The sequence below is a fragment of the Dermacentor andersoni genome, chromosome 3 (assembly GCF_023375885.2).
Source record: "Dermacentor andersoni chromosome 3, qqDerAnde1_hic_scaffold, whole genome shotgun sequence".
In the NCBI taxonomy this organism is placed as follows: Eukaryota; Metazoa; Arthropoda; class Arachnida; order Ixodida; family Ixodidae; genus Dermacentor; species Dermacentor andersoni.
In genome coordinates, this window is record NC_092816.1 from 27,998,529 (window position 1) to 28,025,354 (window position 26,826).

General features: G+C 43.1%; 1 protein-coding gene across 7 annotated transcripts in view; it reads left to right on the forward strand.

Annotated features, from left to right (window-relative positions):
- Positions 1-26,826, forward strand: part of LOC126518526 (urease subunit alpha-like) — a 145,056-nt gene that overhangs the window by 47,131 nt on the left and 71,099 nt on the right. For all 7 annotated transcript variants that reach the window (XR_008610014.2, XM_055065217.2, XM_050168319.3 and 4 more), the window contains 9 exons: positions 2,499-2,603; positions 11,099-11,281; positions 15,377-15,454; positions 16,996-17,075; positions 19,396-19,501; positions 19,789-19,869; positions 20,019-20,105; positions 25,366-25,491; positions 26,522-26,793. Coding sequence is in view for 6 of the 7 variants with exons in the window: in XM_055065217.2 (XP_054921192.2) it covers positions 2,499-2,603; positions 11,099-11,281; positions 15,377-15,454; positions 16,996-17,075; positions 19,396-19,501; positions 19,789-19,869; positions 20,019-20,105; positions 25,366-25,491; positions 26,522-26,793 (1,118 nt within the window). In the remaining variant the exon portion in view is untranslated. The remainder of the gene's footprint in view (positions 1-2,498; positions 2,604-11,098; positions 11,282-15,376; positions 15,455-16,995; positions 17,076-19,395; positions 19,502-19,788; positions 19,870-20,018; positions 20,106-25,365; positions 25,492-26,521; positions 26,794-26,826) is intronic.

Genomic DNA, 26,826 nt, shown 5'->3' on the forward strand with positions numbered 1-26,826 from the left:
AAAATGTAGGGCTTGGGTGACGTCTGGAGAAGCATTTTTTGGTGAAGATGGCGACTTTCAACGTGTTTGGTGGTCTACAAAATTTCTCCTAGATGAAGTGATTAATTTTGCTGTTGAATTTAAGTCACAAAACAAAATTTGTGCCATTTCTACTATGCTAAGCAAGAGTGTGCTTGCAGTTTCAATGCTAGCACAACACAGACAGACTGGTCAAATCGCACCATTGTTGACGCTAGCTGCCCTCTGCATTAGGCACTGATTGATGCTGCTCTGGGCTCCCACCACTGCCCAAGGCAGTGTTGGGAACCTGCAGCAGAATCGTTCGAGAAATCCAGTGCTCCGCAAGGAAGGCAATATGTGGTGGTCCATAGACAACAATGAAAAGCTTCTGTGATTGATAACGATGGACATTATGTGCAAATAAATTTTCATTCAGTTAAGGTAAACTCTACATGCCTCATCTTACTTCTGAGTGCCAAAATTGGAGGCATTCTACATTTCTTTCTTTTTGTATGCAATCAGGTGTGCATTGGATTTGGGTATATACACAAACACCTACGAAATATCCGAAATGTCCTATATAACGAACGATTCAATATGTCCTGTCTGCATTCCTATTTTTCGTATGTATTATGAGCTGAACGCATATACAGTAAAGGCCACTACAATGAATTTGCCTGTACAACGAAGAGATCTAGGCATCCTCGGTGGCTGATTTGTTACTACCCTCTGAGTTTGCCACTGAGCTGTGGTGCGCATAGGAAGAGCCCGCAGATGGATCAAAAATTTTGACAATTGAGCAATAGCGCCATTTAATGCCTCACAGCTGTACCTTGCATTGCTCCTGATTCATGCTGCAGATCCTTGATGTGATAAGGTCAGCTATGGCAGCACATATATATTCCTGGAAGATGAAGTTTGCAAAAGAATATTTCTGAGTTCAGTCAATAAGTTTCTTGAAGTCATGTGAAATAAAGCTTCTTTTTTTTTGCTAAAGGTGCTTTGCTGGCTGTATTACGAGTGGTACTGTCCCTATCTTTATGATAAAGTGATCTGTCTAACAAAGGATTTTGGATGTGCCAAGCGCTTTGTTATAAAATTGTTTCAGTGTATCTTCTACTACTAAATCATAAAGACTGGGTGCGCGCTAGGTTTGGGTAAGTGATTTCAGATGAAGCAGTGGTGTTTCGGGCCACTTTCTGCTTCTAAGTTGACCCGCTTGATAATTATATCAATTCTGTTGGCCCTGTCAAGGTTGATTTAAAGGAAGTAGACATTTCTGCCTTGAAACAACAATGCCAATGTCAAATGCTGACCCTTTCCCCATTCACACAGTATCTCCAGTAGATAGCAATAAAGAAATAAGCGATGTAATTCATGTGTTTTTGGGAGCGAACGCTGCCAAATGCACAAAAGCATCAAAATATGACATATTCCAAGTGAAGCGCAAAAATCAGGGAAAAGGAGGGAACAACACATCCACTCCGGCTGTCCCTGTTTTTTTGCGCTTCACTTGCATTATGTCATACCATCAAGGTTGAATTTCTATCCTTCTCAGTCAAGGTAGCTGGATGCGCTTCTATTTATTTAACAAAATTTTTTTTTTGCATGTGGCTCATGCTTCTAGTGCGTGTGTTGTGATTTAAGCATTCTTTCAAGGTCCGGGCTGGTAGGACTAACTAGGAAGTCCAACTAGTTTGTTTATCTGTGGAACCCCTGACCCTTTCACATTTAGGAGGTTGTTTGAATATGCTTAACTCAACAGACACTCGACTCCTCCTCTGTTGCCTTAGAATATGCACAGGAGGAGACTGCCTTGGCACAGTGAATGAATACTCACACTCCTACTCGCGCCCATACCTACTCCCCAACGCTCACTCAAGTTCATGCTCACTTTCATGTACACTTACCAGCACACGGTAATGGTCATACTCACCTTCCCTCACTCTCACCAGTACTTACGTTCGTACTTGGATCCACTCACACTTGCCGACATTCGCTCACATTCAAACAGCCACTCACACTAACTGTCGCTGACTTTGGATGACATTAATGTTAATTGGCACTCGCTCCTCTTCAGACTCGCATGCACTCAAGTTTGCTGACACTCATTTTCTTTCATACCCACGTCTCATCATACTTTTTGTCGCTCACTCAGGCTCTATCCCACACGGCGAAATCACTGTGAAGTGCCTTTCAGTCGGTGTGCTCATGAGGGAGTATGCTGACCTGCGTTTTTTTATGAGAAAGAAGTAAGTGAGACAAAAAGTGGTCAGGTTGGCCAGAGGAATGTGTCATTCAAGAGCTATTCATGCTCTCTGCTGTGGCCCTGGCACACATTGCATAGGGTAATGGGATATAATGCAGAGAGGAAACAAAAGAGCATTGTGACATCAAGGCAGTGTAAAATGTTTTGCCATGTGTCTCGACCACCTGATTTTTCTAGTGTTTTAGGCTGATGCGTGTCCGTAATACTTACTTGTACGGCATTATGACAGGTGTACCTGGAGTTTCCAATTTGTCGACGCAATGGGGATCTTAAAAGTGCTCTGGAGGGAAGCTTTCTACCCGTTCCTGATGTATCTATATTCGAGAAAAGGAAGGTAAGTGCCATGCATTTATTGTGCGAACTCTTGTAATAGCTGTGGCTTCATATTGCCTGAGCCTTGTAACTTTAGGAAGCTGTATAAGGTGTATATAAGCACTGTTTTTGTGCAGGCATAACATTCGTGTATTTGTGCATATTGCTGAAATTGAATCAATGCATGTCCCATCAGCTCCGTGCTGTAATTAATGGAACAAGGCTTAGCTATATTGTGCTGTGGTAATGATGAAAAGATCAGCTCCTAAGGGTACTGTAGTGTGCTTGCCTGTAGCAACCTCAGTTATGATGAATTCTTGGCTTTTCTGAATAGAAATGCAACAAGAACTACTGTATATATCAGCACCTTATGCTATATATATGCACAGGCGATGTGAAGCCCTGTTTATGTGCTGCATATTAGCTGTGTAATATGGTGAGAGTCACTATTATTCACCTTGTGCTTTTATGGTACTGTACTCGAAAAGTTCAGGAAAAGTGCAGAAAGGAAAAATCATAGACGTATGCATGTACAGAAACAAAATAGAGAGTTCTGGCTTGACCATGTAATCTATTACTCTTGATGGAATACCGAGTTATTGGAGACATAGACTTAAACAGCCACTTTGCTAGTGCCATAGTGTGGTACAGAGCTTAAATAGAGAGTAAAGCAATGAAAGGGGCTAGTTGCTGCATGTTCATGATTATGTTGTGCTGAGATTTACAATGGCAAGAAAATAACAAAGAAGGAAACGAGGATGTGGATGGACAAAGCAAAACCTAGTTTGTGCTTTGTTCATGACTTTGTTTCCTTTTTTGTTATTTCTTTGCCAGTGCAAAACTTAGTGCAACATAATCATCAACTAGAGAGGACACTAAGCTATTATCGCATACCAGCCATAACCTATATGCCATTTGCTTGTGTGTGTCGTACAGTCATGTGGTGCCGGCTGTTACTGTTTTCAGGCACAAAGAATCATACTTGCAGGTGGCATGTCGTGCTGTGCGCCATCATGTTTTTTGGAGAATTTCTTTTCTATGGACAGTGCTATTGATGTCAACAGACAGTGCATAAGTAAAAGTATTGTAAATTTCCAGGTGTCACTGATGCCAAGGCATCTATTGACGCAGCACAGTACTATTCACACTGCTCCTTCACACTACTCCTAGTTAGCTTTCTCTTTGCAGAGTGCAAAAATGCAAGCATTCGTTATTGACAGATCTTGTGTGTTTTTTTATGAAACATTAGCCATAAAAGTTGGCTTTAACAGCAGCTCTCCCTTTTCCTCAAAATAAAATAAAAAGGGAGCAGGGACTATCTTTCTGATGGTGATAACTGTTGACCTGGTCTCCCATCCTGAAAGTTGGATAGGTTGGTGAGCTCTTATCATGAATAGCAGGCTTGTCTGATTGCAGTGATTTAAGGGAGCTAGAGAAACTGAGATAGAAGCTGTAAAGCAGATAAGAAGTGGGGCACATCTAGCTGTAAAATTGCGTGTTCTGGATTAGGGCTGTTTGTAGATAACAGGATTAGGGAAGTGAACTAGGCAGGCTTCGGTATCACCTCCCATCATACAGTCTAAATGTTGAGAAGCACTAAAAGGAGAAATGTGTATAATTAAATTACACTGTGTGTGTCAACATTGCTTGAGTGCAAAAATTATTGATGTGGTATTACATGGCACTTTAGTAGTTTCTTGGGCTGATTAACACAGCATCCACACAGTCTCATTATTTGCAGGATATGAAAAAATGGAAAAATAAAGCTTTGGACTTTTGCAGTCTTATCAAAGGGCCATTGAAACACATTCTTTATCCAATAAGAAAACATTGCTGACCTGTCGACAGTGCTGCTCTGAACATGCAAGCCATATGTGTTATTCTGCTGCATGCAGCATAGAACCTACAACCTTGCATAGTAGATCGCTTGCTCTCTCCTGTGGCTTTTAAGGCTCCCTCTTTTTACTGCTGTCATTGACATCATCAGAAGCACTGCCACGATATTTCTATTAGGCGGTGGGGGCGAAGAGTTGAGTCTCCATTTTTGTAGGGGGTGCGCAAGGGCACTTCATCACTTGGCACTACATGTTGAAAGGAGGAGAGCGATGATGATGTGGGGAGGGGGTTGGACGGGCAGCACGAAATATTAGGGGCTCAGCCACACCCTCTTGCACCCCTTTAGAGCCACCATTGTATGTCATAGACAGCATGACAGTCCATGGATTTGTGCGAGCCAATGGGCAATTGTTTAGGATATTGAGCTACTCGCCGGTAGATGTCTGCGTGCCCTACCAGACCCTTTAGGAGACAGAGATGCAGCACTTGTTAAAGCATCCTGCCTGACCTGTCACTGCCTTTTTGTTGCTTTCTGGCACTTTTGTTATGTGCTGACCATTGGCGCAATGTGGAAAGAAGAAAATTTGGCAGACACAACTGCAGTTGACATCTATGTAATGCAAAGCATTGCACAAACCATTGAAGCACGAGACACCAATGCACTTTAGTGGCCCTATAGCATGTTTCAGGCTCTATAGTGGCCTGAGACGTGCTTTGTCATTTTCCTAGTGCCTGGTGTTTTAAGATGTAGAACAAACAAACAAACAAACAAATAAACAAGCGAATGAATGAACGAGCAAACAAATGAGTGAGTGACTGAATGAATGCTCCACTGCCATTTATTGGTTGATGAACTGGAACTTTAGCATAGCCATGAGTTTCGGCTGAGTGGCTGCGAATTGAAGCATCAGCTAGCAATGATCCTTCACATCTCTTGCTCCAAGTACTATAATAGTGGCCAAAAGAGCACATTGGAAGAGGAGATGCTTGCAGAACATGTCACACGATAAATTCATGCTCAACGTGCTTGCCTGGTTCTCTCTCATCACATTTACGAGCCACAGCTACATCCCATCTTTGACTGCAGATGGCGGGAGTTGTCTGTCTGTCTGTTGGCCCAAGAAAACGGCGAGGTACCGATATGCACCACAAGAACTGCCACGATTTGGAGAAGAATGCTTCGCTTTAGAAAGAGAGAAAGGAGTGTTAGGCAGGGCTATTGGTGCCGCTTCGGCTGAGAGGAACTGAGGAGTTGAGGGGGAAAGTAATCATTGCATTCTTTATATTTCTATTTATATTAAGTCTTTTTCAAGAGTATGTACAGGAAAATAACTTTTGAAAGGCATCGCGATCATTCCAGTGTGTTGCTCAGGCTTTAAGAGAGTGTATTTCAGGGCCTCTTTAATAGCCAAACACTGCAAGTTCTTCCATCATGGCATCAGGGAAATCGTTTTATTTTATAGTGCTTGCAGTTAGTAAAAATGACCAAAACTTACTCACTGAAATTTCAGCCTCTAAGAACACCGTGTGACTAGTGGTGAGAAAACAGCTTGCGCCAGGGTTGCCACCTTTGCTGAGAAAAGAAACTGGCACCTATTAGGAAAGGGGAGAGGGAGAGCGAAATGGATTTTGTACTGCATGAAAAAATACAAACAAAAAAGGGGATACACCGAGTACTAATTTCGCATGGTTAAAATTTATTGAAGGCAGGTTATTTGTTGATATAAAATTTGATGCACATTTAACATTTTTGCACTGTAGTTGCAAATGATTTATTCGTAAGGTATGTCTTCAACAACCCAGCAAAAGGTCTGCATAAAACATGAAACACATGAATACGCTCTCACTAAAATCTACGGTAATATTCAGTGCAGGGCACCTCTAACTGTATATCTAGCATTTGATTTAGTTGCTGTAAGGAGCTGCTTGTTTTGTTTGCCTACTTGCCCATTCGTTATTCATTGTTCATTATTCATTGTGGTTGCATTTGATATTATGACATGTACAGAGCGGTCCACTATTAAAGGGAACACTGGAGTGCGTGGCGTCTGCTCTGCGCCACCACCGACCGGTGGCGGCAAACGAGCTTCGCGCAGGCGCAGTGGTGCAGTGGGCGGTGCTCTTTCATTGTCTGCTACTGTCTGCCACTGCGCTTCGAATCGTTGCAAAGCCAACCATTCATGCGTTGTTAAAGTTGGCCGGAGACTGCCTGGTCACACTCGGATAGCTAGCCATTGCATGGCTGAAAGAGAATTAGACGGTCCAAAATATTACCTTGCAGTTATTTTGGCCACTTGAACTCACGAGACAAACATGACAATTTTTTACAGACCTCTCTTTGTGATGCAACTATAGTAGAGAGCATTTCTCCGTGTATAGTGGCCATCTCATGCGCACTAATGCATATTTGATTTGCTGCAGTGTGTAGGCTGAACAGGCGCCTTTAAAGAGCATTCAATAGAATTGACAGCGGTAACCTCGATGGGGAAACGTATTAGTCTGTGTAACGTGTTAAGCTTCCGCAGTTGCGGAGACTTTAGTAACGAGTGGATGCTGAAGTTGAGCAGCATGCGACATTGTTCTAAAGCTTTAGGTTGTTATTGTTTACAAATGATACCTTTGTGATTACGGTAGCCATTTTAGGGTACACATTCAAAGTACTGATTGCTATAGCCTTGTTATTAAAACCTGACATCAAAGGGGCTCTTAAAAACTTCCGTCATTTTTTCGGGCTTTAAGAAAACGAAAGGGTAATCCCCGTGCATCGCTCCATAGCTGGCCATGTCGCCGTTTGCCTCCAGCGCTGCCTTCATTCATGAAGGAAGGCTTGCACACAAGACTTCACAGAAGGACGCATTTAGCTTCAAACGTTCGCATTCGGCCTTGACAGCACTCCAGAGCCTGTCTGCAGAGAGCCCATGCAGGCACTGACTAGCTAGGGCCTTCTTCATGGTCCCCCTAAACATTTTCTATAGGGTTCAAGTTGGGAGACTATGGTGGCCAGCATAGAACTTCCACTTGGTAACGCTACTGAAATGATAGAGCCTTTTTTTGCAGTGTGCACAGGGGAGTTGGCGTGCTGGAACAGGAAGTCATGCGGCTGGGAAGCACCATTTTCAGCATGAGGGTGGGCAACTTGTTGGATGACGTCTCAGTGTTTGACGGCTGTGAATTTTCCTTCCAGCCTGACGAGAGTCCCAAGGCCGTTCTTTGTCATGCAGCCCCACACGCTGATAACTGTCCTTCCGCTTGCAGCAAGCCGCTGGATGTATTCTGGCTTGTAGCTGAAGTATGAAATAATGGAGGTTCAATAAGCACGTTGTATGACCTGCAATGCGTGCAATCAGGCAATGGAAGTTTTATTACACCGGAATTTTTTGCGTACTCGATGCTTCATCATCATGTTCAGTATCCCTCCAATATCTAGAGTTCAGCTTATGACACGCAAGGCTTTTTACAAAATGGAACTACAGATTGCTTCGAAAAGCTCTAACCATAAGAAATGACATTGCTCTTCCTGGTTTATTATGTATGTGGCATAAGAAGCTCTTGAAATGTAATGTAGTGCAATTTGTCATCGCTGATACCATTGCTATATATTAGCCACAATTTCTATGTGTGGCTACCAGAAAAAATCGTCCGCACGTTTTTCAAGCTACCCTTCAAATAATTATTTGGGAGCAGTTTCTCCCTATTGTCAAATGTGATAGGCTCTGTGTGATGTGACAGGCAGGGTTCCATAAATGACACTGTGTATTGTTTTATGGAACATCGTCCCCTTTTACAAATGCTTCCAGGAATCCTCGGAACTAAAAAGATGAGTTTCCAACTATTAATAACGGGAACGAAAAATTGTGCAAGGAGCAACATTATAATAGTACAGGGATATATTACCGAGTGCAGTCAGGGTGCCAAATGCATGTCTTCTGGACCGAACAGGTGATGAAAGTAGACTCGTCCGTAAAGAGAACCCTCGTCCAATCCTGTGCCGTCCAGCCTGCATGACGCTCCACAAACTGAAGTCGCTTGTTCTTGTTAGCGGTGCGAAGGAGGACCTTCTGTGCAGCTGTTCTGCTTTTTAGCCCTGCCTGATACAAGCGGCCCTTCACAGTTATCTTTAAAGCATTCAGTCCAAGGCTTTCTTTGATGTCTTGAACAGAAGCCCGAGGTCTGTCAGCCACAGCAGCTACAATGGCAAGGTCTTCCGCATGGATTGTGGCTCAATGCCATGGCTTCCTAGGAGCATCCTTTATGCGTCGGTTGCTCTTATAAGCTTTAAAAATTCTATTAACTGTTTTGAGCCACCTCTCCGTTAATCTTGAAATAGCACGTTGAGTGTACTTCCCTAGCCACAGTTCAACGATATGCTGCCTTTCATCATATGGCACTCGAGCCATTGTGGAATAGTGGGAGTCGACGTGCATACTAAACGTTTTCTGAAGTGGGCAATTCTTTATCTATCGATAAGGGAAAGAAAACATGGCAGTATCATTGCGACATTTATCTGATTGTAGATCAATTCCATCACTTTCCTTCCAGCTGGAAAAAGCGCAGTGGCAGACGGTACCAGACGACGAAAGAGCACCACCCACTATGTTCACTGTGGCTGCAGACAGTAGGAGATGACGAAAAAGCACTGCTCACTGCGCTCGCTGTGCCTGCGTGAAGCTCGTTGCAGCCACTGGCCGGTGGTGGAACAGAGCAGACGCCATGCGCTCCAGTGTTCCTTTTAATAGTAGACCGCTCTGTACATAACTCTGCTTTGACCATTGAAATACTTAGTTTGTTTGTTTTGTTGGTCCATAGATTTCCCATCACACTAAATACCTGCTCAACAAATGTGTTGCTACAAGGCATACCGAACATGTGCTTCATGAGGTTGTGCAAATGAGGACACTTAAATTCTTTTAAGAAGGAAAGCCACACCAAACTTACGTCATAGACAAGAGGGACCTGCAGCCCGTTGCTGCATAATGCTCCCCATTGGGTTCGGTGGCAGTGCTCACAACGCTTTCAACTGACGGCACGGCTAGGAGTAGGAAGGAGCTGCTTTTCCACGGCGTTACAAAGTGCAATTTACAAACAGATCTTGGTTCTAGTAATGTTGGCTGTGATGGCATCTGCTGAGAGGCATGGACACATGTACTAATTTAGGGGAGAACCGGAAAACCAGCGACTGGGGGGCCAGTATGGGGATGAACTGGAAGCCGGCACTATGAAGAACAAACTGTGCTGGTGGAAAACTGGCCAGGTGGCAAACTTACATGCAGTAGTAGCTAAATGGAACCTAGACTGCTGTGACATAGCTGGTCTAGAGAGGGGCATGAATGTGTGCCCCGCTCCAGTCAGGTCGTGGCTTTAATGCAAGCATTGTGGCAAGCAACATTGATGATATTTTTTTTGGGGTCAAAATTTTCACCTCAAAAGGGGTGGGGGAGTTTATACAAGGGCGAGTGACACATGAGCAAATATATAATGTGAGCTCATGAAAAAAGCATTTCTTTAACATAAAAACTTAATGTTTGATACTCAAGATTTTTTTTGTCTCAGCTGATGCCTTGTCTGGTTGTCATCCTGTGGACATGTCTATATTACACATACTATAGTATGTTTGCTCTAATGGCCAGGAAAAGTTGTTTCAGCAGTTTTATGGGATGTTTTATTTTAGCAGTTTATGGGATTTTCTTTTAGATAGGTGCGCTCGTTAGTGCCCAAATATTATTTTCTACATAACACTAACATGTTGTTTCATCTTGGCAGGACTGTTTTGATTAAGCAGGTGTGTCTAATGGATATATGTGGTTTACTGAGTAACTGGTAATAATGACACGACCACATCCTTCACATGTAGCAGAACACACAAACTATTAGTCCTAGATTATGTTACTGTTAAGCACAAGAAGTGTGTAATTGATTTGGTTTAGTTATCTTTAAATACTGCAGCCTTGAAGGGCTTATGGCACACAGGCGTTCACACCATGCTCCTAGTTCATGCAAGTGTAACACAAAGATTTATCATGACATCCCAGGCAGTCCAGCACATCAGTATGCGATTCCTCACAATAAGGCTACATTTGCGGCCAGCCATCAAATGGCAGTTGAGATGTGTTAGAATTGTGTATCATTGAGCCCTTATTTCACTCACTAACAGCTAGCAGCAAGCCATACCTGCTACAGGTATGAGTGGTACATTGGAGCAAAACTAACAGAGCTCAAAGTAAAGTAGATTCGTACAAGGCAGGACCACCACAAACAAAAGTGAAGCTTGGGAAGATTACAAGAAAGAAACATGTATGTACGGCATAGACAATTAGCAATTACGAAAAAGTGCATCTGAATATTTAGTGGTGATTCAAAAAGTTCGGTGAAAAATGGTATGAGCAAGGAAGCTGTACTTGTATCATTTCACTAAAGTAGGTGTTTGGCTTGTTGGTGATCTGTAAAGGAGTAAATGTAGGATGAAGTGGCAAGACACGCTTGGTGCCAAGTGCATCTTGCTGTCACTTTGTTCGTGCTCGTCCTCAACGTACAACATTTCGTGCTCATTGGTTTGCATTATTACTTAGTTGCAGTTGGCACAAGCCAAAATTTTACAGTGCAAAACAGTCAAGTTTACATTTTTCACAGAAGAGTAGGGGTGAGCTGAATTAAAGGCAGGTACTTTATTCTCTTTCTTTGCAGCCTGATGTCCTTTCAAGAGTTGCCCCTTTGTCACTAGACCAGTTGGATCAAGAAACAGTCCAGCTACTGAACAGTGTGCCTGGAAAAATTTTGCCTTTAGAGCAGAACTCTGACATCATAATTAATGAGGGCCGAACCATCTACTCTATCCGTGCAGTCAACACAAGTGATCGCCCTGTGCAGGTACGTTTGGGGTGATTCTCGAACTCTTTGAAGGAAATATTTGTTTAAATCCAGGCTAAAGTTATGGACACAAATCAAACTTTATTTGCCTTGAATACAAGAAGAGGTGGGGCCACAAAAAGCTGCTACCACGAGCAGCTTGATGAAGCAGCCGCCCCCGGAATGGGGAGCTGTGGTTAGGCATAGAATGCAGGAGTGTAATTGTAAAATGAGTGGAGTAGTGTAACTGCAATGTTAGTATATAGTATGTATTATTTATGCAATAAAATTAGCCTATAGTACAGTCAAGCCTGCTTACAATGACTTAATTGTAACTCAAGAAGAGAGTTTCCACCACAAGAGAAGTTCATATTCAAAATTCACTTCTCCCGAGAACAGTACTGGTCAGTACTGTACTGAGCTCCCCAAGCTTACACTTCCCTTGTTTATTGCACATAAAACAATAAATCGAACACACAAGGTACGTGGAGGAAGGGGCAATGGCAGTCCCAGAGATAGATTTTGGAGGGGGTGAGAGCAACCAAATTAGGGGTGGGAGAAGAAAAATTTTTCCTTCGACAAAAGAGTAATAATAGTAATAATAATATTAAAAAAGCAGTGTTGATTACAGGCATATCATTTTTGTGGGTCAGGAGAAGGAGAAACATTATCATAAAAATACAAAAAGAGAGAGAAATGTGGCAGTGGTCCAAGACAGCTTTTTCTTTCTTTCTTTCTTCTTTTTTTTTTGAGAGGGAGGGGGTGAAAGTGGGAGCCACAGCTAGAGTAAAAGCTCTTTGTTCAGCAAAAATATTTATAAATGACAACAGATTTTTGTTTACAACTTGACGGATTCAAATGAGCAGCAGCGTTTATGAACCATTAGTAAAGTTAAACCATCGTGGCTCTGGTCGCTCGTATTCCTATATAACTCATTCATGCTTCCTGCATTGTGCACATGCTATGTTGTTTCCAGAACTTTGATAGTATAACCCAATGCAAAGTTCACTCGGTGAGAAGCTGATCGACGAGGCATCCTTCTTCATTCAAGAAATGTTTGAATGAACCTTGGAATCATGGTGCCGTGGTTGGTCAATATTCTCTGTAGTCCTTATCATGCAAAACTTATCGTTAATTCATCACACTCGAGAACGGATGGTGCCGACAAACCCAAGCAGGGCTACTTTCGGTGTTAGAAGATGCCTTTTTCAGAAGTGCGGCATCAGATGTCGTCATCGTGCTCGTTTCCGTAGATTGCAGAGGCATAAAGGCTACCAGCTTCGAGAGATATGAAAGCTTTCTGTCTCCTGACACCTGCTGCTGTCTTGAATTTCTGTCACTCAGAAGGCTGTGGAGATGTTTGGTAAAGGCACGGCCACACTTGAGGAAAAATGCTTGCCGCAAAATCTGCCATGCGATGGTCTCGTGCCATGTGAAGGATGGGTCTCTGAGCTATTTTTCACGGCATGTCGTGTGCTGCAGACAGAGGAGACCAATCAGAGCGACCGCTTCAGCTATGTGCACAGGAGGCAGCCGGTGTCATCAGGACATGCCGGACGGCTCTTTTCGCACTTGCGTTCATTGGACTTTGAGGGGAGGTGATACTTTAATGCTGTCACGTGGCTGCCGCAGCAGCTAACTGTCACTCGATCTGGCCATGCTGCCACACCTGCAGTTTACTGCTGGCGCCATGACACGCGCATTTTTTCCCCTCTAGTGTGGCCATGCCTAAGGTGGGCTCTCCAGTAGCAAGAATTTTCTTTTTCATCTTCTCAGTGTTCACGCAAGTCAGTGGACCATTGCAAAAATATTCTGTGCGTGAGCGAGAAAACTATTTTTCAACAAAAGTAGGTACTCTCAGCCATCGACGAGTAGAAAAAAAATATTGCTGCTTTTTATCAATTTTGCCTTTACTACGATCAAAGACCTCTACCCTGTGAGGGTTTTGCAGCATAGTAAAAGCTACTGAATGGCAACAATACAGTCCCTCTCGGTGGTTGGGTGTGGGTTGTGATGAACTAAGCCAGCATTAAATTTTCAGAGTAATTCCTGGAGAAGTTTTCGTCTCACTGGACGTGAGATGGGCTGGAATGTATTCTGTGGACGGGAGTGGATCAATTGTGGTGGCGTGGTCGACGATCCCGTCAAATACTGAAAATGCTCACCTCCTGGGGCCACAGATAGTGACAGCGGCTAGACGGGGAGCAATAACGGTCCCAAGTATCCACTTAACAGAGTTGCATCAACACGCAGTCTCGTGATCGATGTGGTGCGGCTACTTAAACTTCATGTGGAATCCAGGAGAGGTGCGCCTCAGGTCGGACTGCAAGACGTTTTGCTGCTACAGGCAGGGCACCTTGCTTTCTTGGAATGCCTGGGTGATGGAAGCACTTGGCATAGTGTTACTGGCACAGCTGCTAAGCAGGAGACTATCCATGCCGACAAACACGAATGTAAAACCAGTGGGGATGATGCAGGAGCTTTTGACAAGCTCAAACCACTGGTCTCTGTCCGTCGCAGGTGTCATGAATGGTTTGTTTTTCCAAACTGTGGCTGAACCCAGTCCAAAGACCTTTCTCGGCTTTTCTCACTTGCCCCAATGCACTTTTATACCGTATCTTCTCAGAAAGCGTTGCACTTCTTTCATCCCATCGTTCATGTAGTGATGGCGACATGACACAATCGAAAACGATTTGAGGGGGGGGGGGGGGGGACTGGACCCCCTTGGGACTGCCACTGGGGTGGGGTTGCAAAGTGGACAGCTTAAGGGCACACCTCCTGTAAGTTCCTACTTAGCAGGGGGAAACTTTTGCAATGAATTGCAATGTGCTGATGTAAACAAGGGCAAGGAAATATGTTCTGTATGTGTTACTGTGAACCTACAGCTACCCAATGAGAGCATTGCTTATTGCACAATGTGTTCAGAGGCTAATTCATTCTTGCTTACATGCCCTCAGCCAGTGCATGGTGGTGTAGCTGTGATCAACATCTTATATCAAGGACAGGAGGACGGAGTAGTAAACAAAGTTCACACAAATTTAGTGCCCTTGTGAAAGAAAGTTGAACACACCAAGTGATCGTGGTGACCAAAGCAGCACAGCTGCATGCATGTGCTGCTTTGTAATGTTGCATGTGCTTTGCATGTGCTGCCATGTAATGGTTTCCTGGGCCTTCGTCAAGCTGTTCGTACAGCTTTTAGCCCAGGTGACCATCCAGATACTTGCTGGAGAATAAAATATGATTTGATTTGATTTGATTTGATGTCCTCGAGGGGTTTTTTAGTGGAGTATTCTGGCATCACCACTGCATAACTAAAGCATCACCTGCTGTGTTGCTATCTGGTATACAGAAATCAGGGCACTTTCACTGTAGAGTTTCATGTTTAGAATACTAGAAGGCTCTAGAATACACAAGAAATGCTTAGACCTACGTCACTAAATCTATGGGCCAGCATGTTACGTAAACTGCCGAGCTTCTCATTGTGTTCTGTACACATACACTTTGGGCCCGACATCGCATACATGCAAGGCTTCTGGAACTTTCTAATAGTGCTGTGGGAAGGAAGATGTGTAGGGGCAGTGTATTTGCATTTTACTATTTACAAGTAATTTTGTGGGGAACAAGATGGTCACCAGTATACGCAAGGCCATGCCGCTATCTTTATTGATATGGTTCCCAGTTTTGTAATATTTGTGCACAGTACTAGCACATTGTGACTCTGGAATGAGAAAAGGGTGCCGATTGATTAAGGTATGTAGTATGCGACATACGTGATACATACACTAGCAAATCAATATTTTTTTTTTCTGCAAGAAGCTTGTACTTTGGAAAGCAAAAGTTTTGGTTTCAGTGAGCATTGCAGTGACTTGTACGAAAAGAAAAAAAAGTTCACTTGTCACCTGTGTATAAGGCTGTAGTTGTGTCATCTTATGTCACCCATGGATTTCATCATCTGGTTTGGTTGAGTGGAAACTGACAAACTTTGACATTTACATAACCGCAGCTGTCTTGGCCTTGTTTTTCATTTGCTGTATAAGCTTAGAGGCCTTTCTGAAGCTTTAGTTATTTTCTTTTTTCTGTGACACTAATTGACATTTTATATCTCTTTTTATTTAGATTGGCAGTCATTACCCTTTCATTGAGGCAAACAAGTACCTTGTATTTGACAGAGAGAAAGCATATGGAATGCGACTGGTGAGTATAAAACTGCTGAATTTGAACTAGAGGAACAATAGACTCCATTGTAGTCATGTGATATGTGGTATATCAGCTTTTATGTGACTCGGCTTTAATCGCTCACTCCTGTGTTGCTTGCTTGGTGCAAACGCAGTTGTGAGTATAGTAACATTGTTTCCAATTTGTCTTTTGTTCAGCATTTGTTCTACCTGTTCTACCCTTTCAAAATCTCTAAGCTAGGTTAATATTTGACCCTTTGGCATGTGGTGAGATCTGTGAGCCAGTGAGGAAAAGTGAAATGAATGAACAGTAAAAAGAGTAACTGCAAAAACTAGTCCTAAGATGCCTCTTTGACAGTAACAATTGTTACTGTGCTGTTATGAAAGGGCCCTTTTAAAGGGCCCCTCACCAGGTTTGGCCATATTGAGCTGACAAGTGAAGAGCATGCAATGTGTGCTAACGATCGTGTTTGCATAGAATTACATCGCTACACGCCGTGGAAAGGCCTGAAATTTCAATCGGAATGTCGTTTTCCCTTTCCCTTGCGGCGACTGCACTCCAAGCTGTACGGTGAGGCACTCATATCCCTGCCCTTACGTATTCGTGTTCGCAGTGTAACATCGCTCGTGGTGACACGTGAGTTCGAGAATTATTCAAGGCAACATCTGTTATTTGTGTGATCTGTTGCTTGAATTGACGAATTGAAGTTTGGAGGAATAATAAAACACACAAAGAGAATGTCTGCATGGTTTTTGTTTTACTTTGCACCGAAGCAAGAGAGATGTGCTCCTGCTTCGTCTGCTTGCTTCCACGGTCATGCAGTCACGTGCGCAGGTATCGAAATAGTGCCATTTTATACCATGTTCCAGCGTGCGATCATGCTCCGCAATCCGCTTGTTCTGCCTCAGTATTCGTGTAGCACTGAATTATATCGCTAGTCATGTGTCCTTGTGCACAGCATGCAAACTCGTGTACTGCGCGAAACGAAACAATCACAACAGCTTGCACGCAACGCCGCCAGCTAAACTGCGCAATGCCGAAAAAAAAAAGAAAAGCGAGGAGAAAAGAAAGAATGAAGATGGGGCCTGTGATGTATGCGTCTTGCGATCCTTGAGGTCTGGTATGGGAGGACACAGGGAAGGAATTTCGCTTGCGTAGGCTAGAGGGGACGAGTGGATAGAGTGTCTCGTTTGGCAGTAGAGCCAACCTGCTGAAATCATGGGTTCGCTACACTGAAATATTTCTATCTTGGCTATTAATGAGACGATTTCAAAAATTTTTGCTGCAGAACGCTTCCTAGAGAACGCGTAACAACGTCAAGTGTATAACCAAAATTTGCTATGGGGCCTGGTGAGGGGTCCTTTTAAAGCTTTAACAGCAATGTGCACAGCTGTGGCTGATGGTTAAAAGAGCACTCGGTCCATTACTATACTGAGGTACACAGCTCTCTAGCATTTTGGTGCATAAAATGTTGAGGATTACCCTCTGTATTTGCATTTTCTGTCAGGCTTTAGTAAACACTAGTGAACTGCACCCATGCCTCCTGTTTCTTTGTGCAGAATATTCCTGCTGGCATGTCCGTTCGCTTTGAACCTGGGGATGCCAGGAGTGTCCCACTTGTGGAAATTGCTGGCTCAAAGTAAGTGAATGCACAAAAAAATGTTATGCATCTCTGAAATGCTCTACGCACTGTCCTGCTGCACAGGTGTGATAGAGTGAATTGTACATCAGAATGTATGGTAGATTAAGTTCTCAAGTTTTGATGTGCTTTCTGTAGGAAAGGAAACACATTGATGTTACCTGGTCAAAGTGTCAAGCCTGAAGCATTAGTAACAAAATTTACAGCACTACAGTAGTAGTTGCTCTGATTTAGCTCTTTTAAGTGTCGTGTCATTGCATGCTTGACTTTCTTGGCAAAAGCACAACAAGCGACAGCACTCTCATGGCTGTTATTGGCATCTCGCTATGTAACATCCTACGATTGCGGCCACTTCACATATACTAGTATCCCAAAGCATGGGGATATCTGTAGCTTGTGGAGAATGCATGCATTTCCAAGTGCTGAGGTCTCATAGTGGCTGACCGCCTGGCCAGGAGCGACTTGTATTAATTTTACTATACTCCATTTCATATACAGCAGGCAATGCTGCTCAGGCTGTACAAGTAGTAAGATCATACAAGTCTCACGTTGTGCGTTTTGCAGTGCAATTATTTTTTTATCTGAAACACTTGCTACAGGGTAACTACTTTATATAATTACATCTGCTACTACTTGTGTATGAATATTATGTCAAATCACATATTGTATATGTGTGCCTTCATGCTGCCAACATGCAGCATAGTGTGTTGTGGTTGTGAGAACAAGTGGTGCGCTGTGGCTATTGGTTGCAGAAATGAGTTATTCACTCATTTGACAGTATTAAATATTCTTAGATCTGCCATGCCTTCCATGTAATAATTATGTTGTATAATGCGACATAAAAGTATGGGAGTTAATGTTACATCAGATTATGTAACACATCCTACTGTATATTCTTTTTCATATATGATGCACTCTTTTTTGGTCAGGAATGAGAGCAGTGAGTCTCGCTAGCCTTTTTACTAGCGTTGCCTGCTATGTATAAAATGAAGTTTACATTGGGTTCACCTGGCAGCAAGTCTCATCTGCATCTTGCAGCCATGATGGATATCCCTTTCAGGCGCCAATTAATTCTGTTAATCAAAACTAAATTTCACCATATTCCTTACATCTTCAGCATCGTAAAAAGCATACAACTGCAGAATAGAATAAGAATTTTGAATTCTTCAGTGATGTTTGTCAAGTTTACGGAATGTGGACTCCATGCAAAAACTCACTACAGGAACAGCAGATATGAGAACATCTACTATTTTATGTCTAGCAGGCTTAAAAAACAGCCATCCAGCCATTTGAAAGTTATTCTTGGTGCGCATGTTGTGAAAAACCAATGAAAGGAGTGAACGTGCTGCATACAACAACATATTCACACCGAGCAAAAATACCTCACCATCTACCTTCGCACTCATTGTACTGAAACATTTTGCACATTTTATTTAAGCTTGCAGCACAATTCCAATCACGAGTGTTTTAAGATGTGTTCGACACATTTTAAATGTCATTATTTTCATCAGTACTGTTGCCAAAATCTTGGCATACACAATTGTGCACGCCAAGATTGACAGCTGCTCTATAAAGCGAGCTGGTGTGCTCATGAGATGTCACGGCAAGGAAGCTCGACAGCTCTGCAGTCACTAGCTCTTCTCCTTCTGTAAGGACATACTCGGCTGTTTTGAAAGCATTTTCAGTGTGCATAAGCCATCCGGAGGCTAGGTTTGTTGCTGCGTAAATGTGCAGCAAGAAGTTAAGGAATGCATGTTACCATATGTCGCATTATTAAGGGAGCCAAGCATAAACAAATATTTGGGCTAATACCCATGCAAGTGATGCACACAGCATTATATTGGGCCGATATCATAGTTGGACATGTTCTGATTATGACATTGCCTGCCATGGTGGGTAATTCTGCTGATTTGATAGCCAACCACAATGGCCACATTTCAATGGAAGTGGAATGCAAAAATGATTGTGTTCTTACATTTAGGTAAACATTGGCACTTAAGACTCCTATCACTTGGGATTCATTCCGGATTTTACTTTTACATAAAAAAATAAAGCATTTGGAATTATTTTTAGACCACTCGTGACGTTTCTCAGCAAAATAAAAATACATGTTCCAGAACCAGCACCAGGTGCAAAAAAAAAAAAAAAGCATGAATGTATGTGAGAAAACATTGTATGAAAGTGTGTGAATATATAAAAGGTTGGTGTTGTTTATATCTATGGTGAACATTACACACACTGGATAGCAGGATTAATGCATTCAAGCAAAATAAAGGACAAAGCTGCAGTTGTAAAACATGCCACGCTGTTTTTGTTGCAGAATTGTTCGAGGTGGAAGCAACCTGTGCGATGGTGAAGTGTCCAATAGAAACCTTCCACTAGTTATGGAGAGGCTTCGAGCACGTGGCTTTGGTCACAGAAAGCAGGTGAATTTTGTTTGAGCTTTTGTACGGTAGCCTTGCATGAGTTTGCATGTGTAGCGAACTGAGAGAATCAGCGAAGCTACTTGACCTTTTTGGAGACTAAATGAAAATGTTTCCATTTCGTTATTTGTACTTGCGAGCACTTCTGACAGCACTAATATACTACCTATTTGATGGTTTGAATTTCTGGTATTGGCACTTACAAAGTTGCACGCATTGACAGATGCTTTCCTCTTTAAAGCTTTGAGAAGGTGAGCCTGCACGTATTAATGCTGCGTTTTTTTTTTCAGGAGCAAGTGCACGTCTCAAAACCATACAAGATGTCAAGGGCCGACTACGTTGCCAGCTTTGGACCTACGGTTGGAGACAGGGTAATTGTTTCCTCGAAATGCATTTTTAGTTGTATAGAATGGTTTCTCTCTTTGAATGAGACTAATAGTTTCAGCCGGTTTGATCATTTGTAGTGAGCAAAAATGTGTCTTTGTTTGTGTTCATATGTACAACTTTTTCTTTTTTCTAGATAAAACTTGGGGACACTTGCCTGGTGATTGAAGTTGAAAAGGACTACACCCATTATGGTGATGAAGTCAAGTTTGGTGGAGGAAAGGTAAGGCCAGAATATATTAATCAAGTAAACTCTATGGAAATCCACTAAAAGAGAGGAGCTTCATCTTTACTTTTGACAAAGTACATTTCCATTGAATTTTGTTTGATCAATATGCTCCAGACTGCAAAATGTTTTCAAAATGTGTCAGCATTAAATTGTTAAATTATTATTATTATTATTTTTTGCAGCCTGGTTGCATAGTTTGGGCATCAAAGACACAGTACACTGCTTAAATGGACACTGAAATGATTTTGGCAAATGTGTACAGACGGTACTGAGTTGGTAGGGTAGCTCTTTCTGAACATTGGGAGACAGATTTAGGAGCTCTCCATTAAGTGTGTAATTTATTACCAAGTTTTTAAAAATGTGCATTGCTACTGACCGCAGCGGCGTTGCTTCCCTGAGTTTTCAGCTCTCCTGTTCCCTGCTACGTAGCGGGAGCATGTGTTAGTCCGGTGAGCTATCCGATTGGCTACCCACGAAATGTCATCGGAAGTGATAGAAACATATCGCTTCATAAAGCTTATTTTTAATAGCATTGCGTATGCATAGACATTTGTGTGCCCTTAATAATAAATACACGACTGCAATTAATATAATGCATTTTTTCAAACAAATGGCCCACTTCTGCCTGAGAATATGGATCGTCTGCTACAGCTGCGGCGACGGCAGCCAATGGGGCGTGGAGGGGTTTCTCAATGAAAATAGGTGCAGTGATGTCTTCTTTGGCAGCAGGAACATGAATGGTGCCAGCACTGTATCTCGCACTGCAGGTGTGTGCAGGGAGCAAACAGCCGTTACGACATGCTGTAAAAGACGCGAACACTGTGCATCAGTGTTAATGCCAACCTCCTTGGTCAACACTGTGATCACCTACTTGTTGAAACAAAATGCGCTTTTAAAGAGAAAAACTGCCATGGGAAGAGATGTGGGAACACACTCGGTTCAAATCAACTGGAAGTGGACAACACTTGCGTCACCACATGAAGGAAGCAGAACATAGCTATGGCTGCCTGGTGTAAATGTTGAGAGAGAATGCTGCTGCTTGGGAGGAAGGTAATGTTTAGCCACACGTGCCTGTTTCATTATAACGTGCCACACAAAGCTTCTCTGAGCAAGCATTCCTTGAGAGATGCCATCTATGTCTAGGTGTAGAACAAAAATCGTTCAAGGGACCCTTTAAAGAAGTTCAGGTAGTTAATGCAGCTATTGACAATAAGAAAAATTTTTTAATGGCTTTCCTGCAAGCATTTGTGTTTGATGCTGTGTAATTAATTTCTGTAAATACAACTTTTTCTGGGAAGCATGTATTTAATGTGGTAGTATCTATAGCAAGAACTGCAAGAACTAAAAAGTATATTTACTTGTGCTCTTTAAGAGGGCAGTGGTCGGCTGCTAAGACTGTATGACAAGTCACATTGTTTAAATACTACATGCATCATAAGTAAAGTTTGTGAGGCATGTTATGGGTTCACTCTCCTGGTCGTTTTGATGTTTGCGAGTGTTTGCCGTCATCCATCGCTGGAATCCCAAAATCCCTTGTGAGAAAATTACAAAGAAAGCAAAATTCTCATTCTGCCACGAGGATTCAAAATTATGACTTACAGATTCACTGTTGCAGAATTCCACCTCTCAGCCACTCTGCCAATGCGACATCACTGCCACAGCAGCTGGTGCTCTTGTGCCTCTGTTGCCTGCAACCCATGTTTCTCGCATGCACGTGGAAGATCAGACATGAAAGATTGAAGTCAAACTGGTAGCTTAATAAAAATTTTATGATTAAAACTTCCTATTCATATGATCTTATTAGGCAGTTTTCAAGTGCTAGAAATGTCACTGGTAGTATAGTGGGATCATTGAAAAGCCTGCGCTGCATGGCTGCTCAGTGGAAGGTGCATAAAAAGGTCCAATGAGATGCACTATCGGAACATTCTTTTTTTCTCTGGAATAATTTGGATGACCACGGAGAATGCATGCAGGTTCACATAAACAGGTAGCAGGAACTGTCCTGGCAGCTGTCTCAACCATCGTTTGAAAAAAACTGTGCTCACGAGGGAGGGGCTTCTAGTGTGACACTAGCAGGATGCTTAAGCTGGAGAAGTTGGTACATTTTGGAAATGCAACTTTTCTATCAAAATTAAGATGCTTGCTTACGCACATGCTGAGCTGTCATGCACGCTGCTGTTTCTAGAGGTTAATATTTTGGGAAAAGTAGGGACACTGTGGCAAGGCAACTGCTTGAACTGTTTCAATTCTGACAAAATTAGAAAAGGTACAACAATAAATCAGTAACGATAGGCAGGCACCTAATAGTTACCTATCACTCTCTTATCCTTTGGCAGTGTGTACCAATTGTCTCTCTTGCTCCTTGGCACCTTTACCAGCCCAGATTAGCTCTGTACCAACTAGATGTAAATTTTCGAAACATATCCTTGCATGTACCCACTCCTGCTGTATCGTTTCTGAGATGGCAGTGTGTGTAAATAAATGAACAAAAATGATAAATGGAACCATTCAATAATATCTCATCAGAAATTAAGAAATAGAAAACTCACACTCATAATATTCACTTCCTTTAGCTCTACAAATGCATGTGAGACTGTTTTGAATTATACTTTTGTTCTATGCTCACTCGTCTGTGAATTCTACCAGGGATGACACACTATGAAGTAAACCTTCAATCCTTTCACAGGTTTTGTGGATCCATTTTCTCTTTACAGCCACCCCCCTCCCCCCACCTTACGTTCCCATATCCCTTCGCCAACGCCAGACCTAAGGAAAGATGAATTCGATTCGATCAGTAGATTTAATTGAACCCTTGTATGTATTTGCTGATGTATAAGTGACTGTGTGATACATGTGAAGATGTGCCTTCCACTTTGAGATGCTAGATGAGAGTGAAGGTTTTTTTACTTCCCTTGTTCCTGGGGTCGTTGTTTAATTTTGAATTTATTTCCTCTGCCCTTTCTTGTGGACCGCCAGGAGTACGTATACTACACATTGAGAAGCGCTGATTAAAAAAGAAGGGGGGGGGAAGGGAAATAAGGTGTTTTTTATTGATGTATCTCAAGTTTGCAGCTATGTAGGGCTATGCAATCCGCCTCTTTCATGATGCGACGCCGCATGCGCCCTGCCATAGCGGATTAGTCGCGAAACGTTTTGGAAGGGTAGCGCGCGTGGCCGCGCGCCGGGAAGTCCCCTGAAAAAAAAAAAAAAAGAAAGCGCTCGGACGCGCGCTGCTGCAAGCACTCGTGCCGTGTACCACATTGAAACTCTACCAGTAGCTCGACGTCGGTGCGGTGCCGAAAACGTGCGTAGCATAATACCGCAACTCCACTTTAAAAGAGAAAGCGGCCAGGGCATCGTCCGAGTTGTCCGGACTTCACCGTGAGCTTGGTAGTTGCCGCCCCTCATGAATGGCTCGCCAATTTAACGAAAAACCCGCGCGTTACACTTGGGCAACACTTAAGTACATCACGTTGCTGACGTCTTTTTGCAGCGTCGGTCCTTACTTGCTGGTGGTGGCAGCGCGTTCCTGACTGCATGTACTCGTAGGGCGCGGCAACACTGGGTCGGTACGAGACCAACAAGACGCTCACTCCAATGATTGACCGACTATTGTGCGTCACTGAAACCTTTTTATCATACCAGGTCGACAACGACGCAACCGACGAGTGCAAGTTGTACTGCGGCAGGCTTTTATGTCGAAGGCACCGGCAAAATCAGCGTGCCGAACATCGTTCGACTGAACCCTGTGCGATTGGCCGTCAAACTGACAACACAATAGCGACAGCGTCTTCGTTTGTATATATAATTAGTCGTGCTCAAAATGAGTCATACACGCCTACCGAGTTGAAATGCACGAGCTTTAACCCTCTCAAGCCGTGCCCATGAAGTTTGAGCCAATGTCGATACTGTTCAGCGAAGGTTAACCTGGCGCCGTCGAATTCATGCACTCGCTGTTGGCGTACCTGAACTGAAATGTAAGCAGTTAGGTCGAACGGAACCGCTTTTATAGTTCAATTCTGGCCTTAGCGATTTGAAATCAGCTACACTTCACTTCGCACAGCGCGCACACAATAAGCGGTAAGCGGCGACATGTGCACAGCGCTGTGCCAACGTCTGTACGTCACCATACCTGTAGGCTGTCGGCCACATTCGCTACGTATATGGGTTGGCTTGTACGTGTTGCTTTGCCGACACATTTCTCAATTTCATAGATGCACTGTTTGCCTCTGCGTCAAGCGGCAAACAAGAGACGGTGTATTCGGTATACAGCAGCATAAACAACCGCCTCGCTCATTTACACCAACGCTGTGTGAGCGATGGCATCTGCGCATTTTCGTAAGAGAACAACATGGCCTACAAATGAGCACTTATGCGAGCACAGTTTTCTCTAATAATGCTCTATGTCACGCTAAAACTGTAAGTATGATGGAGTTAAAGAAAAGCGACAATGAGTTAACAGCCCGTAATATATGTATCTGGATCACAGTTGCCGTTGTTTAAGTGGTTCTGCCGCCCATATTGACTCGTCTCAGGGTGTAACAACATGGCACATATGCGCAGATATGCATGTTTTGCTATGTTTTGACATTATTTATTATGAGCAATGCACCTTTTCCACAACATTTGACAATAACAATGACCTGCGGCTGTAGATGTCGATGTAATCCGACGCAGAAGGCTGCGCTCGAAGACTTTTTGAATATGCGAAGCGTCTAAATAATGTGTAAAAAAGAATACAAAAAGTGATGTCCAAGTGCAGAAATCAGTGACAAATTCCAAGGCAGCCGTGCCGCCAAACGGAACTCAGCCTGCCTTTATCGGCCGCACTGTTTGCAGAACAGCGCAACTCAGGCCTGCTCACCAAGTAGTCATTGAGTGCTAGATGGTTTCAGGAACGACATGCTGTCCTGAAGAAGCCGTTAATAATGATTCGCGATCCACGAAACGCACAACTGATGTGCACTCAACGTGGTGGGCGCAGGCACCCAAATCAACCGGCGAAAGCCCCGGGACCCTTCCAAAACGTTTTCAGCGGCCTGCGGCAGAGGGCAGCACAGGAAAATGAAAGAGGCGGATTGGAGGTTGACATACCTGACGCAACTGTTTACATATTGTTTACCAATGGTAAAGTTTATGAACTTTACAGTGGCAAATAACAAGTAAGAAGGAACATATACTGCATATGTGATGGCGACTAGAAATATACAAATTTTGCATGGGGCTTCATTTGTTGAATGCTTATGATCTGCAGGTGATACGAGATGGCATGGGGCAAGCAGCTGGCCGTAACCCAGAGGAAGTCCTTGATGTGGTCATTACAAACGCTGTCATTGTAGATGCACTTCTGGGTGTTGTGAAGGCTGACATCGGAATTAAGGTAACAGGAAATAAATCATGGTCCCTGCATCGAAATTTTGCGACAGCACATAGATGTTAGCATTACTGCAGCTTAACTGCCTTTTGAGGCTGTACCTTCCGTAATGTTCTGTTTTTCCGGTCTGTCCGACAGCGTTGTCTATAATTTTCTCTACATTCTTTTTTCTTCTTAACGTGGTATTAATTGCAGTTGTAATGAAGGCTAGATGAAGTTGACAAATTGTTGACTAAGGTAACATACGTTTGTTAACAACCTTTCTGATAAAGAACACGCTGCCAAATATGCATTTTAGACTTGTGCTTCCTGGAAGTGTTGTTTCTGGTATTCAAGGAGTGTTGTACAATGGGCTGGTTGGTATGAATAGATTAAGGATAATGAAACAGTGCTCAGAAGCACAGGACACTGAGAGGTAAACATGGGCTGTATTGTGAAAGGAAGAACCCCGTGTAGTCATGCTAGGTGATTGTGCTGGCACACACGTGCAGAACATTTTTGTGGGTAGGCTGCCTCCTTTCATATTTCAGTTGCAAGGCCACACTCATACCCTGTCTACCTGTCAGTGTCCTGCATTTTGCATGCTGTTTTATTATTCCTAATTCTTTCTGCTAACTAGTATTTTACACCTATGCTAAATGGAAGCTTTTTGTTCTTGGCACGAGCATTAAAGGAAACATTCCCACTAAGATTGCAAAACAGCTTTATAGAAAAGGCTGCCTCTTCCTCGACAAGAAAGCGTTGCATTGTTTGAAGTGTAAAATGTGTAATCTGGCCAGGGTGGAAATTAATGCCTTGCATTTGTTCATTGCATTGTCAAGGAAGCTTGCACAGATTTTTTGCCATTTAGAAACTTTTGCACTAGCAGTTGGTTTGCTTTCAGATGCACCAAGTTGACCATGCACAAACTATACTAATTTGAGCTATACAGACAATGCCATGTAGTACTTGAACTGTGTTTAGGTAAAAAAGCTTTGTTGGTTTACCCACAGGGTATTAGTTTTAATTCATTCTGATTTTTGTGTCACTGATGCAGGGGAATGAGATTGTTGGCATCGGGAAAGCAGGAAACCCTGATATAATGGCGGGAGTCGACCCAAAGCTCGTCATTGGCTGCAGTACAGAGGTTGTGGCTGGTGAGGGCCTCATTGTGACGGCTGGTGCCATAGACACCCACGTGCACTACGTCTGCCCTCAGCTGGTTGAACAAGCAATTGCCGGCGGCATCACAACCCTGATCGGGGGTGGCTCGGGACCAGCGGAAGGGTCGCGGGCAACCACATGCTCTTCAGGTGCTGAGTGCATTCGGTAAGTACTTAGGTATGCTACGAGTAGAAAAAA